Here is a 16,085-nt window from a genome sequence, read left to right on the forward strand (position 1 = left end):
ACAAACACTTTGATGGGCTTGATTACATTATCATCTGTTTCCTCTGTCTTTCATACTTCTACTTCATACGGCTTGAGTGAATGTGTAGCAATGTGTCCATGCATGTGCACTTGTGTTCCTATAATACAAACGTGACCTCACATGAACACCCAACGTGTTGTGATAAGGCATTATGTGGCAAAAAGAACATCAAACAACAGAAAACTGTTTTAAGGCCAAACAACAGAACAGAATATCTCAGCAGAACTCAAACTGAGGTTCTGAAAAGAAGGAAGATTCCAAAACTTCTCATGGAAAGTTTCCATTGTTTTTCAGCCTTAACTTCACAATCAGGGCCGGCCCAAGCCTCATGGGGCCATGAGCAAAATTTGGTTTTGGGGCCCACTATTTCTACAATGTGGGTCAGCTGGAAGCAGCAGTTAGAATATTAGATCATTCGCACACCTGCTATAAACTTACTGCATCTCCGATGGTGCTGTTTACATTATATTCTATGCATGTATAATATAGGATACATTTATCGGCCAGTCAATTTCTTGGTGCTGATTTTCTTGTTTTGGGGGGATAAGTGATCGGCTGATAGTTATACGTGAAGCCCATCTTATCCGCTGATCTTATTTTCTTCGGCAAAGGTTTAAAAATCTGCTCTACAATGAGAGGTTTGACTGACAGACAGGTCTGAACATTCACAGTGAACAGTATTCACCGCACTGTTGCCAACTCAGCGACTTTCTTGCTATATTTAGACGCATTTCAGACAAAAAGATTGATATCGACCAAAATCAAAATTGGCTGGTCAGGATTTTTAAAGATTGGTAAGTGGGAATCGCCCAGAAAACAGCAATCGGAGCAGCCGTATACGCATATTCATGACATTCTATGATTAAATTAATTTCTCTTCAGCATAACTGACCTGGTGTAAAAATTTTATTTACACCATGTGAGTTTTTCTCTCGAGGATGTGGACCGGTACTAGTACTGGATTGATTCTGAGCCTTCAAATGACTTTAACAGAAGTTTAACATAACTTAGAAGTTGATGTAAAAATATTGTTTGTTTTAGCCACATAAATGATTAGCAGCAAACATATCACCAACTACATCTTAGAGCTGTAGTTGCAGCTACATTAATGCAGTTGCCATGTAAGCCTGATGTAAAACATCTTGCTAGACAATGTCAAACATTGAGAAGTTTTAGTTGTTGCTATTAAATGTTATCAAACCCTGTTTTGAAGCCAAAAAACCCCAGAAATATAGAGTTAGACTAACTTTATTGTCATTGTTCTAAGAAGCATAAGTAAAATTGGAAATAAAATATCATTGCTTGGTCACCGGAGCACACAGAAACACAAGTGTGCCTATAATTACAAAATAAACAATTAGTAATGTATTGCTAAATATATATAACTTAATATTTTCAAGCAGTCTTGGATAGTTTTAGGGATGGGATTGTTGAGCAGTCTGATGGCCAGTGGAAGACAACTATTTCTCAGTCTGGCCGTTTTGCTGCCAGATGCCAAACGGATGAACATACCATAGAAGGGATGAGTGAGAGCTTTTCGTATGAGCCAAGCAGGAGAATAAACTAATTTCAGGTTAAAACTCAGCTTCACTAAGATGCTAGCAAAAATGTTTGGCTGTTGAACTGAACCGTTCAAGGTCACTATCAAGTTAATTTTCTCTTAAAGATCTTTTTTTTTATAAACAATACATAACAAAGACATATTAAAACATACCTTAATCTTGGCTTTTTTCAATTCTTCCTCTGTCCTCCCTTCCTGAATGATAAGTCCTTTTTTGAGACATTGTTTTGCTAACTGTTAAGAATTAAAGAGAGGAGATCTTGATTTTGCTCGTTAATTCTCCTCTGATCCCGGACTCTTGAGCCTCAATATAAGCAGGGAGAAAGAGCAATCATACGACATCAGACTTCAGATATCTAGAGCTTTATCCAGAGAAAATCAATGCATGGAGAATGTTACAATAAGCCTCTCACCCAGATTATCAAAAAGTCCAAGACGTGACAAAACAGAAATAACTGCACGAGTTGAAAGAAAGAAAGCACCGAAAATGCATTTTCCGGGAATCGCGGACTCGGGCAGAAAGCAATTCGAATTCTCTGTTGCAAACGAAAACTTTTATAAGACTGTGCCTTTCTCTGAATTTAAATATATGCATTAGGAGGTGTGTTTTTCCTTTGTGGGGGCTGTGTTAATGTTAATTTTATTATCTCGCGCTAAAGAGCCCCAAAGGCAGATATATGGATTGTCAAACTGGGTCTTTGGCGTACCAGGTGTCTCCTGCAAACCCTCCCTCGGCGAAAATTTACGACCTGTGCCTGTTTTGGTTTTCTGCCTCAGTGATTGAACTAGAACGTCTTTGTGTTTTACTGAAACAAAATCTAATGCTAAAAACTAACTATAAGTTTGGATCTAAAACTAACTAATTCAAAACATGCTGTTTAATGCCCAAAGAAATATATTAGTACGTTTGATTATATTTTGTAATGGACTTCTATATATTTTTTTATGTTTGCCTGAACTCCTGAACTCTGAGTAAAGAATTTATTATCCTGATAGCTAATACGCTCCCTGTCTGGAAAACCCTCCTTAAGGAGTATAAGATTTGTCTTCTGATTAGAAATTTATGTATGTTTCAGAGAATCACCAGCTGCCCCAGCCTGGATCTTTATCTAAGTTTGTCTTAACGTAAAGGTTAGCCTGTGTACGATTGTGCTAATTTAAATTTGTATTTCAACATAACTTATCTTACGTATTTTTTTCTGCCACCCCATTTTTAGCTCCCTTTTGTTACTATTACAATTCAAATTTAAAAGGAAAAAAAAAAACACGGCTTAGCACGTTCTTGAAGGGACGTTTCCCAAGCTATCTGTATGGGAGGGGAGAGCAGTTAATCAGTGCTGTTCCTGTTATTGATCATTTCATAGACAAACAACTGTTAAGGACATAAAATGCTAACTGAAAAAAACAATTTCCCACATTGTTTCTGCGCCCCTGTGCGTTGCATACAATGCCCACCCACTTTTTACGCCACTGCCCACCGCGGTCACGAGAGGGTCCCCCAAGAGAATTACATTTTTCTTTTTGTCCATAAATTATTTCTACACACATCATCAACCATATATTGTGAAAAAAATCACTTCATGATGAAATTATGTTTTTTGTTAATATAATGACATTGAAATCGTTACGATAAAAAAAGAAAATCAGCTCCACTGAGAGGCTCTGTTCACAATCCTTTCTGCTCATTTGAAAATCGGAAATAGTAAAGTTTATAAAGTTTATGAATTTTTGGTGAATGTTTATAAAGCACTGAAAGTAGGATGCAAGGATGAAACAAAAGAAGAGTGAAAGAGGAGCACAAAGAATGGGATGAACGAAGAACAGTCATAAAGGAGTAAGAAATGGAAGAACAGACAAAAATCAGATGTCAGAACAAATGACTGTTCATTTGTATGAGCTTAGACAAATATTTTTTCCATATTCTCTTTTGCCATACGTCTGGAAAATGGTAAACTAAAATTTCAGACTGTGCTGGAACCCTGGGTTAATGTCACAACTGAGCGCTTATGGCAAACCAAATGGTTCTGAGCTAGTGAATGGACATTCTACATTTACAGCTGGAGTTTTACAGAGCGACTACTCTGTAGACATAAAGGCTCTCAGCTCGACTTCTATATTTCTTCTTTAAGCAAAGACAGCTGCATAGCGAGCTGGGTTGATACTTTGGAAAGAACACATTCAAAAATACATTTATGAAGACTTCATGAATGAAAGAAAACCATGAATTTCAACACACAAACATCAACAAACAGTGTGGGGGAGCTGGAGGTGTGGTAGAGATGAACATGGGCGTGTATTCTTTTTCCCCCTTCTTATTCTGCATGTTTACAGGTATTCTGTTTACACAGACAAAGGAAAGCCATCTCTGAACAATCAACAACAGCAGATTGTTGACTTGACATGACTAGTCAAGTCATGTCAAGGTAGGGCAGGTAGACTTAAACCCAAACAACTAGTATTGTTTGGGTTTAGCAGCAAACAATACTGATGCATCAGAATTGTGCGATAGCAAATGTGACGTAGTAGTATGTCTCGTGGTTGGTGGAAGCACTGATGGTTTTTTTGTCCTCCAGTAAATGGACTGTGACATGGGAAGCTGGCAGTTCCACTTGACTGTACTGTACTGTTGTACATGGTGGGGTAATGGGATGCTTTTATAATGAAAACAGACATCAAACTGATCCATACTGCTCAGTGGAGATGAGGTAATATAGGCGGAACGATCTGATCTCAATGATTTAAACAGAATACCTGTAAACAATAGATCATTCAACTGTTTATCTAAGTGTTGTATGAACAGCTTATGAATAGCTAGTATGAACATGCCATTTCTGAGACTTGACATGTTTAACATAACAGCACTGCACTTTGATGCGAGTCCTGCTCTAACTTGATATTAGCACACAGTGACAGTCAGAACATCTTATATCTTACCCAAACTCTGGTGAAGTGCTGGTAGAAGGTAGTGAGCCATAACTATCTTATGTGCATTAGATAACTCTCTTGCTGTTTTCATTTATTATCAATCCAGGTTACTTGGTTCTGATAGCAGGATTTCTACTGTCTTCACACATCATAGAAATGAGCACTATGAAACTTATATTTGTATCAGTCTATTATTTACAATGAACATGTTGATTATTTACACAGGGTACTGAGGTGGGAAGAAGCACACCACCTCTTCCAGGGTGAAAAGAACATGTAAATCAATACCAGTCCAATTAACTAGTAAAAAAGCAAAGTTAAAAACCACCTGGCAGGTTTGGTGTACTCTATATTATTGATATTTAGGCTATTACTCTGACGTTTTAAAAGTGTGCAATGAATTCTCAATCTAATAAACGATATTTTTGAGACTAACTGTTACCTTTAGTTTCAGATACCAATTCATTAAGTTAGTACTGTAGCATTATAAAAGCTACAGTACGTAACTTTTAGAAATGTCTTATAAACACTTGTTAAAAGTTTCACAATGTGTGAGACAGATAATCTGTGAAAAAAGGTCAGAACTCCTCTGCCTGTTCCCTGTGGTCCTAGTGTCATCTATAAATAAACAGTTTGGTCTGAAAGAACCAATCAGAGCCAGGAGGAGGGTCTTAGTGCTGAGAATCAGTCTTTTATGTACGTACATAATGTAGGAGCAGTGAAGTGTCAGAGGAGACCAATTATTTTTAACAGATTATCCGTCTTCATTAGCGTTTTATATATATATTTATATATAGTTTATAAAAGTTATATACTGCAGCTTTGAGGAGCTACTGTAGAGAAGATGTTACCTGCTCATAATTCATAATCTCTCCACAGAACACGATTCAAACGATCCCTTTAAGGTCTTGACTCTGTCACCTAATCAGTGACAGAAACCTGCTTTAGCCACCCATAGTGCTTTAAAAAACTGATCAGTGTGATAATGACTATTATGCTGCGCTGGTGTCTGCTCTGACACAGTTCCCTGAGAACCCTGAACTCACTCTATGATCACAGCTAAGGCAAAAATGCGGGGACAATAATTTGTCATACTGAAGGATAAAAAATATAAACAAATCAAACCAAAATACACATTTTACATATATCATTATACATATGGTGCAGCATTACAAGGAGATGATCTTAAAAAGCCAATATTTACAAATAGTTAAGATGATCTTGGCAAAGCTTGGAAGCTAAATGTCAGGCTTATTCTCCAATACCTGCCTGTGTACTTGACTCTACAAAAAACAGTGTGCTGGTGATTAAAAGGAAAAGTGTTTCTCTATGTACACTATGTCCAGTGACAGACATGTTTGGTTGTACTGGCAGATTCTTCTGCAAATACGAAACATGATCCACAGTGAATTCTTCCAGCTGCTTCACATGGACATGCTTATATAGTACATTTACTTCAAAAGTACACATTGCACTAACAAAACATCTACCTTTTACTGACCTGAAGCTAGTTCTTTTTTTAAATATACATACACACATTCTAAATTATCAGTTTACTTATTTTGGCTTTAAGCAATAAACCACTCCAACGTGCAGAGCTTAATTTCCAGAGTGGGTCTTTCATTCCCCAGACAAACTCCGATCATTAACGGTTTTCTTCTGTTTCTACTTTTTCTTCCAAGTCCTTTTTCTGGGCCCACATCATACACATATATATTTAACATAATAAAAAATAAGTTACTGTGCCTCCAAAAAAAGTGCATTGTACCCTTGAAAAATATTAATCTTTTTAAGATATTCTCATTTTTCTTTACGTTTTCTGCCAAGTGGATGGATTCCCGTTGATGGATTTGAGATGGCGGTAAGTTTCCACGTTATTCAGATGCTCTGATGTACAGTCACCACTGATGGGGAGCGCCGGGAGCTCAGGGAGGGGAAGCGGGTACAAGAGGAGCAGGAAGAGTGGGCGGAGGGGGTAGTAAGCGAGATGTACTGCTATGCAATAACCATGGGAACATCATCGGAGAAACCACTGATCATTGGAGCATCTTCATCATCATCACCTAAGCAAAAGAAAAGAGAATACTTCAGATATAATTTATGTATCCACTCATGGTGGCCTCATGTTGGCCACCATGTTATGTCAGTTCTGGTTTGTTCTTTTTGCAGACTTAAGTTCACCATTTCTTTTTTGTTTTTTTTTCCTTTTTTCTTTTTTTACAACAGAGCAGATCATTGGCATAACCAAAGTTCAAATAATCTATGAACTATGACCCCAAATCCTAAATGTTTTGAAATATGGAGTGAAAACAGCCTCAAAACGCATGTGTGTGTGTCATAAAGTGTGATGTGGAGTGGTGAGGCAGACACTGGAGACCCATGTAGAATGAATTAAATTATTTAATTGTGACAAAACCAGAACAGTCCAAAACCGAGGCAGCACTGCTGAACAGAATCCAGGACTCGCACAGGTAGCTCAAGGAACACGAATGGACAAAGAGGTGCGTAGACACAACGACCAACGACATAAGACCCGACGTGGAACAAAGGAAACAGAAGGGATTAAATACACAGAGGGTAATCACGAAGACGAGACACACCTGGGAGTAATTAAGGGGAAGACAGGACAATGAGGAGACTCAGGGACACAAAAAACTCAAAAGAAACACAGAAAAACAAAGAACATGACAATGTGTGTGTAATATTGGATTTATAATCCATGCAAGCATCTTTGTGTGTAACTTTGGATAGTTGTATGTGTGACATATGATTTGTAAACCATAAAAAGTAACTTTGTGTGTAACTCCGTATACTTGTAAATATGTGGTCAAGTGAATACATAAATGTTCAAAAAAATTACAAATACAAAATAAAAGTACACACACAAACAATTACAATTTCCACAAACAAATTTTTAAACTTCAATCTCACAAATCTGACAAAAACGTTCTCCTAGGCCTACAAATGTGTAACACAAGTTGCCTGTTAAACACAGACAAAACTGCATTTACGCACAGATCAAGTTAGAAGTGCACAAGAATTTTTGAGACTTATTTTCTGCTTCCAACAGCCTCAGATTTGTGCATAGTGCCATTTTACAGCACAATCAATTTACTATGTTACCTTCAGTTACAAAAAAAATGCTATATTTATCAAATATTACCGAACAGAAATTTATCTTCCTAAATTAACTTCTTAAAATTGGAGTTAAAATTTTAAGAAAGTTTAACAAAATTCCAAAGACCCAGAAGATTTTAAACTTTTCTTCCTCTATAAAAACTTTTTTTAAGAGGAGAGACTCCTTTTTAATCAGTGTATGAACGATCACACAACTTTCACACTAAAAATTGGTAGAGACAAATTTTGAAAAGTGCAGCACACAGAAAAAAGTGTCATGTACACATTTCTTTTATAGACCTTAATATGAAGGTCTATAAAAGGTCCTTTTTTGTAGTAAAATCAGTATTTATAATAATAACATATATATTTTTTAAAAGTTGTTTTCAGGTCAAAAGACACCTCAGAAAAAAGAAAAACAACAAATTTTACAGAAAAATATAAATAGAAAAAAAGGAATTATGAAATACAGTTAAATTCAATTCAAAAGCAAATAGAAATGCTTGTTTTAGCAGCAGAGAATTCAGCTGGGACTTAAAGACAGACAGTCACTACATTTATTAGGCTGCCTGTCTAATAAATGTGCAACTATACATACAAGTTTCACATTTACAGAATGGAGATGCTTTCTATTCACAAAGCCTGCATGGCTCAGCTGAAGGATGTTTTACTGACCCATCAGTAGCTCCAGCTGCACCAGTGCCATTAATGCACAGCTCCTTCTTTGAGGCAGTAATTAACCACCAACATGTGCCAACTGACCCATATGATCTCTGAACACATGCTCCCTATACAAATCCTTCTATTGGCAATTTTCTCCATCAAAGCCAAAGCATTCCACAATTACATAAGCACGCTTTGGCGCAAAGCGTGCCTTGAGAGCACAGGCCAACGCATTACATCGTTATCTGACAAAAACTGAGAAAATATACTATTTGCATTTGAGTGAGGTTTTCTCAACCTTTTATTTTGTGTGTGTGTTATGTTATTGACGATGATAAATGTGATTCAGTTTTATTGTTTAGGTTTAAACAGTAAAAAAATTTAAATTTAAAAACAGATTTTTATGCTTCTTGGTCTAAATAATATGAAACGTAGTCAGATTTCAGTGACTTAGGTGAGTTCAGTGCTTTGTAGTTTGTTATTGTCCACAAACATTTTCACTAAAAAGTGAAAATGAAATTGTCATTTAATTTCTGAAATGACAATACATAATGTATTGCCATACAATACAATATTTGTATTTGTTATGTATTTGCCGTGGACCGGTAACGGTCCGTGGACCAATCGGTACCAGGTGTTTGTTAATTGCTGCTGGCTAGTATGAAGCAGTTGAGCTGGAGCAGAGAGAGGGATGCTCTGTGAGGCAGAAGCTCGGAAACTAAATTTCAGAGGAGGAGCTTCGTCCTTCAAGGGGGAACTAGGACCACCCACAAGCTTTGCACAGCTGAATGTTTCAATTCAGTTAAATTCAATTCAAAAATTATTAATCCCAAAGAGAAATTAAATGTTGTAGTAGCTCATCCAGATTCTTTAAAGAGCCATTGAAAATGCCGATGGGTGTCGGCAGGGAAAATCTCCTAAATTGGTCTGTACCACAACGAACCTAAAGAAGCCTCTGACTTGAAGATGAGCTGCCTGCCCAAGATATTCTCGTAAAGAGGATGGTCAAGGTTGTCCATAATTTTCTTGATTTCATGAAGAATCCTTCTTTGCATTATCATCTCCAGAGGTCTTATAGTTGTTCCCTGAACAGAACCAGTCTTCTTCATCAGGCTGTTGCACCATTTTAAGTCCCTGGCTCTGATGCTGCTGCCTCAGCAGATGACGGATGAAGAGATGACGCTCTCAACGGCAGACTTATAAAAGATCTGCAGCATCTTGGTGCAAACCTTGAAGGATCTTAGCTTCCTCAGTAAGTACAGTCTGTTCTGTCCCTTCTGAAATCTACAATCATCTCTGTTATTTTGTGCACATTTAAGAGGAGATGATTGTTCCTACAGCATGACACAAACCACCAGATCTCTGTACTCAGATTCTTATTCATCTCTGATACAGAATCATCTGAGTATTTCTGTAGATCACAGAAGTCAGACTTGTGCTGGAAGTCTGAAGTGTACTTAGTGAAAAGGAATGGAGATAGAACAGTGGCCTGTGGTCCTTCTGTGTTGCTGATGCGATGAGGCCAAAGTCTCTTGTTCTCATCTAGAAGAATGTAATTTGATAATGTGAAATTTGGAGCTCGTATGCGTAGATGCACTGAGAAATCAAAGAACATGATTCTCACAGTGCTGCCTGCTTTCTCCAGATGACAGTGGGTTTGTTAAAGGAAGTGTATGACAGAATTATCAACTCCAACTCCACAGCAATAAGCGAACTGGAGGGGGTCTTGATACATCCTTATTCAGGTGGGCCAACAGGAGTCTGTCCAGGACCATCATGACATTGGATGTCTGGGCAACAGGTCTATAAATGACAAATGGGTGAGTTTTCCTCTGTACCAGAAACACAACAGTGTTTTCCACTGCTGTGTCTTGTTGAAGAAATGTTACTGAATCCTAGAGCTTTCAGGACTCTGGGTCTGACACCATCCAGACCTACAGCCTTATTCCAGTATAGTCTCCCCAACTTCACCTGACTTCTCTATTCATTTATTTTTTTCCCCAAAGACTTTTTGCGGCGCTTGTGGCTTGTATTTTTGACATTAAGAGGGCGAGGAAAGGGGGGAAGACATGCGGCAAAGGTTACCGGGACCGGGAGTCAAACCCGCGATGTCCGCATCGAGGACTAAGGCCTCCAAATGTGGGGCGTACTAACCCCTTCTAAATACAGCAAAGTGAGAGGCAGAGGTAAAAAGAGCGACAGCATCACCTGATTTGATTGAAGTCAAGAGTCCATGACTGAGCTGGAAGATAGGACATATGAGATTTGACAGGAGAGCTGAGGGTCAGTGGAAGGTGGGACGTTTGTGTGGCTGGAGACAGGAGATTATGATGATGAGGTTGTTCCTGAGCTGAATCTGTTGAATCTGTTGAGCTCATTTGCTCTGTCCAGACTTCCATTGATCTGATCCTCCTTTTGCTTGAAGCATGTAATCTTCTTCATCCCTGACCACACATCTGTGATATTGTTCCTCTGAAGTTTGTTCTCCAGCTTCTTCCTGTACTTCTCCTTGCTGTCTCTAATCTTGACTTTTAACTGCATCTGTATACTTCCCAATAACTCCTTCTTTTGCTTGTTTAAAGGCTCTTTGTTCTTGTTTAAAATTCCCATCAGGCCCTGGTTATCCAGGGTTGCCATGGATATTAAAAGGATTTCTCAAACAAACATGAAAGAATCAACGCAACACTGCAGGTATGTTTTTTTTTATGAAGGAATAACATCATCCAATGATAGAAAGCTCAAAAAAGTTGTTTATTCATCATTATACCCTTTAGAAACCACCTTTTTCTTCCACTCTACATTTGGTGCTATTATGTTAGACTTAGACTCGTACTTTATTGATCCCTTGGGAAGACTCCATCAGGAAATTGAAGATTTACCACATAAACATAAATGTTGATTTACCACATAAACTTCCCCCAAAATGTACCAAACTTGATTTAACTTGCTATGTGTAAAAGTCTTTACAGTTACCTAATTCATCCCCAGAAGAAAAGATGGCAGAACCCAGGCGGGAGTTGTAGTGGGAGTTGGCAAAGGCAGTGAAGTGGTGCTGCAGCCGGCGGTGTCGTATGTAGAGTGCCACTAGGCCGCTGCCCACAACCACCACGAGCAGAAAGAGGACGGGAACAACCACTGATGCCATATCTCTGGAATGGTTCTCACTGTAGGATTCATCACTGTTCCCTGAACAGGTGGGAAAAACAACATCAAGAGAAGAAAATTATGATTTCTCTTTCTAATGCATGGGATGTTTGACATTATTAAAAGTAGCATACAAATTGAATATTTATCACATGGCTTGCGCTCCTCATTAAACCAAGCGTCATCAATCTGTGCTAAACATCACAGATCCAGAACCTCCCTGGAGGTTCTGGAGGATCATCAGTACCTGTCTGTTGGTTGTAAAGGAGGAGTGCAGGTTCTCCACACAGCTGGCCACCCAGCAGGCACCTGGCCTGCACAGAGAATGTGTAGTTGTGCCCCACCAGAAGACTGTTGATGCGGAAGTAAGTCTCTGTGGTGTTTCCCAGATAAACTGTCTGGTTGGTCACACTGTCAAACACATGGACCTCATATCCCTGTGGACAACAGCAGTAGAATCTGTCAGTAAATAAATCACACTGACTTACAAACTTCTAGTGGTAGAACTTCTGTTTTTTTTTTCTTTAAGATTTTATTGGCTTGTGTGGTCTTTATTTCATAGTGGTCAGACAGAAAGGTAGGTAATGAGAGAGGGAAAGGTCATGTGGCAAAGGTTGTGAGATGCGAGACTCGAAGCTGTGACAGCCGTGTGGGGGACTAAGGCCTCTGTATGTGGTTTGTGTGCTACCCGTGTGCCACCGCAGAAGGTCTGAACCTGTCTTCTGTCTTATCCCTTCTGTCCTAGTTCACATACACAGATTTTTATGCCAGTTTTTGTACTGATCTTCCCCTTCCAACAATTTTGAGAACATTGAGATTATTGAGGTGCTTCCTATCATATTGTTAAGAGATCTTCTTCCTGCCGTGTGCGGAATATTAACACATCTCGTCTGCTAAAGAATGCTCACATTTAAAATCAGGGATATTCAACATGTTGGATCATCTTGTCCCAATATTACAGCGTGTGTGGTGTTCCCCGAAGACAAACGGCAACTCAGCCTGTTGAATGTGATGTTTAGTCATTCAGAAAGGAAAGTGAAGGAAACACAACGAGGACAAAATATCTGGCATGGCAACCAGAAGGTTTACATTGGATACATGTTTGTATTGGGTTTTTTCTCTGTTAAATATAGTTCAAGAGCTATCACTTGTTGGCCATGTTTATGTACTCTTAACTCACGTTTGGCAAGTTATCCAAGATTTTGAAAATAGAAAGTGTTCACACTACTGACTGGATTATGTTTCCCAACTGAAAGACTGGGGCTTACTGAACAACTGGATCTCCTGATTGATCACAGACTATAGGATTTATAAAGCATCTTACTAATGTGAAGGAACATACACACAAGTAAGTGGCAGTAATAAAAGATGGTCTCAATTCTAAAGGGTTATATATTTGTGCCACTCCCAAATACTATATAACGAAAAATATAGTTTGGATAGCGGTGACTATATTGCTTGTCATACTCTTGTTGAGAGAATAGAGCATTTATTTAACATACAGAGGTTGTTTGTATGGTTCATACAACTTTAAATGGCAGCTGTAAACCTATCTTAATAGACAACAATATAATGTTACAGTTGGATCACGCAAATAAGCCTGAGCATATTTTGGTTTAGGAAGTGGTGAGGTGGCGGTAGCCCTTATGAAGCAATGCAGCAGTCAGTAATTTCTCACCCTGCTCTCATTGAAGCCCTTCTCTCGGACTGCAAGGCTCTTCCAGAAGAGGAACACATGGTCATTTTCTGTCAGAATTTTAAAGGCTTCTGGAGCAGGCAAAGGAACTGAAAAGGAGGGAAATAATAAATCAAATCACTTTGGTGCTCTTTGAGCAAAACTACAGTTAAAATCATATAAAGTCATCATAGACTTGAATGACACTGACTACCAACCTTCTGGTTCATTCTGGTGCAAACTTTTCTTTTTCTTTCAATTTTTTAATTAAGGAACAGCATGAAGAATGTACACCTCCAGGTCTTGCAGCCCATTATACATTTTGGATGTTAATAACAGAGGTTGATTGATATGATTTTTGAAAGATATTTAAGATACCAACAAATTAGTTTTTTCTAAATAGTGCCAGATTTGTAGCTGGCACTATTTGGCATACTGGCATTTTGCTGTGTAGGAGGAGTCACACATCTCTAACAATGGATATATTTGTGCTGGCTTGTGTTCACTCATGTGTGGGAAAAAAAGCTAGAGGAAACTCTGAGCACTTTTTTTTGGAAGAAAGTGCAGTTGATTAAACTCCATCCCTTAAGGAGTGGCTTTGACAGACCTGTGTTGAGGGTGAAGCTGGCCTCCTTGGTCATGTTACGAAGGCGGACGGAGACGCTGTACCTTCCTCCCGATTCCAGGCCTCTTAGCAGGTACTCCACCGTGTTGTTCTGGGTGGTCAGCTTGTAGTCCCTCTCCCCTTTCCGGATTACATCTTTCACGTGAATCACGTATGTCTTAGAGGATGGACACACAAACAGAGCAGGTGAGCACACCGGCTAGATCACAAGTATTCAGACTAAACAGGGTATTCTTACACAGCTGGGTGGTTGCCATGGTAATGATTTTTTTTTTCAAACATGGATGAAAGAATCAAAGCAATACTCCAGGTTATGTTTTTGATGAGGGGTTAACATTATAATGTGATGTATAGCTCAAACAATGGATTTTACATGACACTGCCCCTTTAAAGCACAGCCTCCTACCAGGGGGGCATCTGGCGTGTCGTATGGTGGCTGCCATTTCAGCGTGGCCTGTGTCTTGTCCACACGCACACAATGGAGGTTCCGTGGAGGCAGCCTCTCGTCAGGGATCATTTTCACCACAGCATAGTCAGAGGGAGGACCCAGGAAGGGAGCGACAACCCGAGCCTGAATCAATATCATATCAATATCAATCATTGGTGTAAGATCATGTCTGAACTGAAACTACACACCATATTGTCTGCTTTATCAGTAAGGATACTAAAATATTCTGCTGCCCTTGCATCACCACCATGTGTGGAAAGAACTTTTCACTCTGGAACTACAGCAGAAACTTATACAACAGAACAGAGGTCTTTAACATGAGGGACGCAGAAGGAACTGTAGAGAATGTTGTGAAATTTCTGACTTTTTCTTTTAACTTCAGTGTTAGTTCCTTAAATACACATTAGCATGAAACAATGTGTTATAGACTGATAAATCCAAGAAATTGGCTAACATTATGGTGGTGGCAGAATTATGCTATGGGGATTATTTATTTCTTCAGATGAAAGTATGGTTGTTTGTCAAGGTGGACAAAATCAAGATCTTGTTCAAATGCAAAATATTCCAATTCCTTCAATGGTGGAAGAGAACTGACATTGAGGAGGAATTGGATTTTCAGAGTCCCAGAGTAAAATGAAAGTTACCACTGTAGCTATGGTCCCATTAACTCCACTTGAGGCAGTGCTTTGAGCACTGAATAATCATTAATCACAGCAAAGTCACCTGACCTGCCGGTGATCAATGTGACTCTATACAGTCACATGACACCCAGCACTCAATTCCTAAACCTTCTCGTGAGATTCAAGGACATGCCCCTTGTAGAATAGCACCTCACACCTGCTGTCAGTGGACAAACCTGCAAGGCATGAGCCCTTGCGATAAATCTATAACCCAGTGTGCAGGCTACGGCTCAGAAAGGGCCTGAAGTTTCCGTGAGCCCGCGTAGCAAACAAAAAGGCCATTTGTCTTTTGGAAACACAGTGGAATTCATATATAAACACGCCTTAAGAGCACGAACAGGGCACAGATGTTCAGAGGTGCCCCTGGTGTCAAACCGGGCTGGTGGCTGGGTACACCCTGCCACCAGTGACACTTTAGGAATAACTGCCATGTCAAGCCACAATGTAACACCAGAGCCCTCAGGGTTCCACCCGCAGCAGGACTCGAGTATCAACAGAGCCTGCAATTCGCCTACATGCTTTGGAGAATTCATTGACAAAAGGAACGCCGACTTCAGCCTTTTGACATCAGCCTTTTGAGGTCTGAAGATGCAAAAACCTCGAACATGTGGGACCGAAGAGTCTAAAGCACCAGAGAAAGATCCCACACCACAGAGCAGTCGGGTGGGTATGCCAAGTACCTCTTAAGAACAGCACAATGTCCTTATTTTGCCAGCCAAGCAACCATTCAATCAAACATGCCAATTGGAAATATAATCCTCATATACTTCCAAGGAGGATGGAGACTGTCACTGATCCATTAATGCCTGTGGGAAGGTCAGTATGCCAGAAACTGAACACTGCACTGGATTCTGCCCTTTATCATGTCACCAGGTTGCAAAGACCGCCCATTTTTTAGCATAAACAGTTTGTGCATAGATGATGCCCATCACTGCAAAAACTGAAATCTTAGTAAGATTAAATATCTTAAATTAAGGAGATATATGCTTGTTTTCTTTCTGACAAGATCATTTTTTACCAAGAGGTTTTCATGTTAGAATATTTTCTTATTTTAAGTGTTTTTGTACTTATGTCAGTAAGATATAAAAGCTTGACATTAAAAAAATACTACCTATTATGAGTAAATATATACTAGAAACTAGAATATTAATATTGTTGGGAGTATAAGTTTGGTCATATTAATTTTAGAAACAGTTAACCTTTGTGCATATGAAATATTAGATGTA

At 39.0% G+C, this 16,085-nt stretch overlaps 1 protein-coding gene across 4 annotated transcripts in view; it reads right to left on the reverse strand.

Annotated features, from left to right (window-relative positions):
* Nucleotides 1-1,929: 1,929 nt before the first annotated feature.
* sorl1 (sortilin-related receptor, L(DLR class) A repeats containing) overlaps nucleotides 1,930-16,085 on the reverse strand; it is a 114,193-nt gene continuing 100,037 nt past the window's right edge. For all 4 annotated transcript variants that reach the window (XM_055045327.1, XM_055045326.1, XM_055045325.1 and 1 more), the window contains 6 exons: nucleotides 14,138-14,302; nucleotides 13,714-13,888; nucleotides 13,110-13,216; nucleotides 11,679-11,868; nucleotides 11,261-11,473; nucleotides 1,930-6,570 (listed from right to left, as the gene is read on the reverse strand). In XM_055045327.1, the coding sequence (XP_054901302.1) occupies nucleotides 6,503-6,570; nucleotides 11,261-11,473; nucleotides 11,679-11,868; nucleotides 13,110-13,216; nucleotides 13,714-13,888; nucleotides 14,138-14,302 (918 nt within the window). In that variant the 3' untranslated portion in view covers nucleotides 1,930-6,502. The remainder of the gene's footprint in view (nucleotides 6,571-11,260; nucleotides 11,474-11,678; nucleotides 11,869-13,109; nucleotides 13,217-13,713; nucleotides 13,889-14,137; nucleotides 14,303-16,085) is intronic.

Source organism: Poeciliopsis prolifica, unplaced genomic scaffold (genome assembly GCF_027474105.1).
Source record: "Poeciliopsis prolifica strain line A6 unplaced genomic scaffold, Auburn_PproV2 SCAFFOLD022, whole genome shotgun sequence".
Lineage (NCBI taxonomy): Eukaryota > Metazoa > Chordata > Actinopteri > Cyprinodontiformes > Poeciliidae > Poeciliopsis > Poeciliopsis prolifica.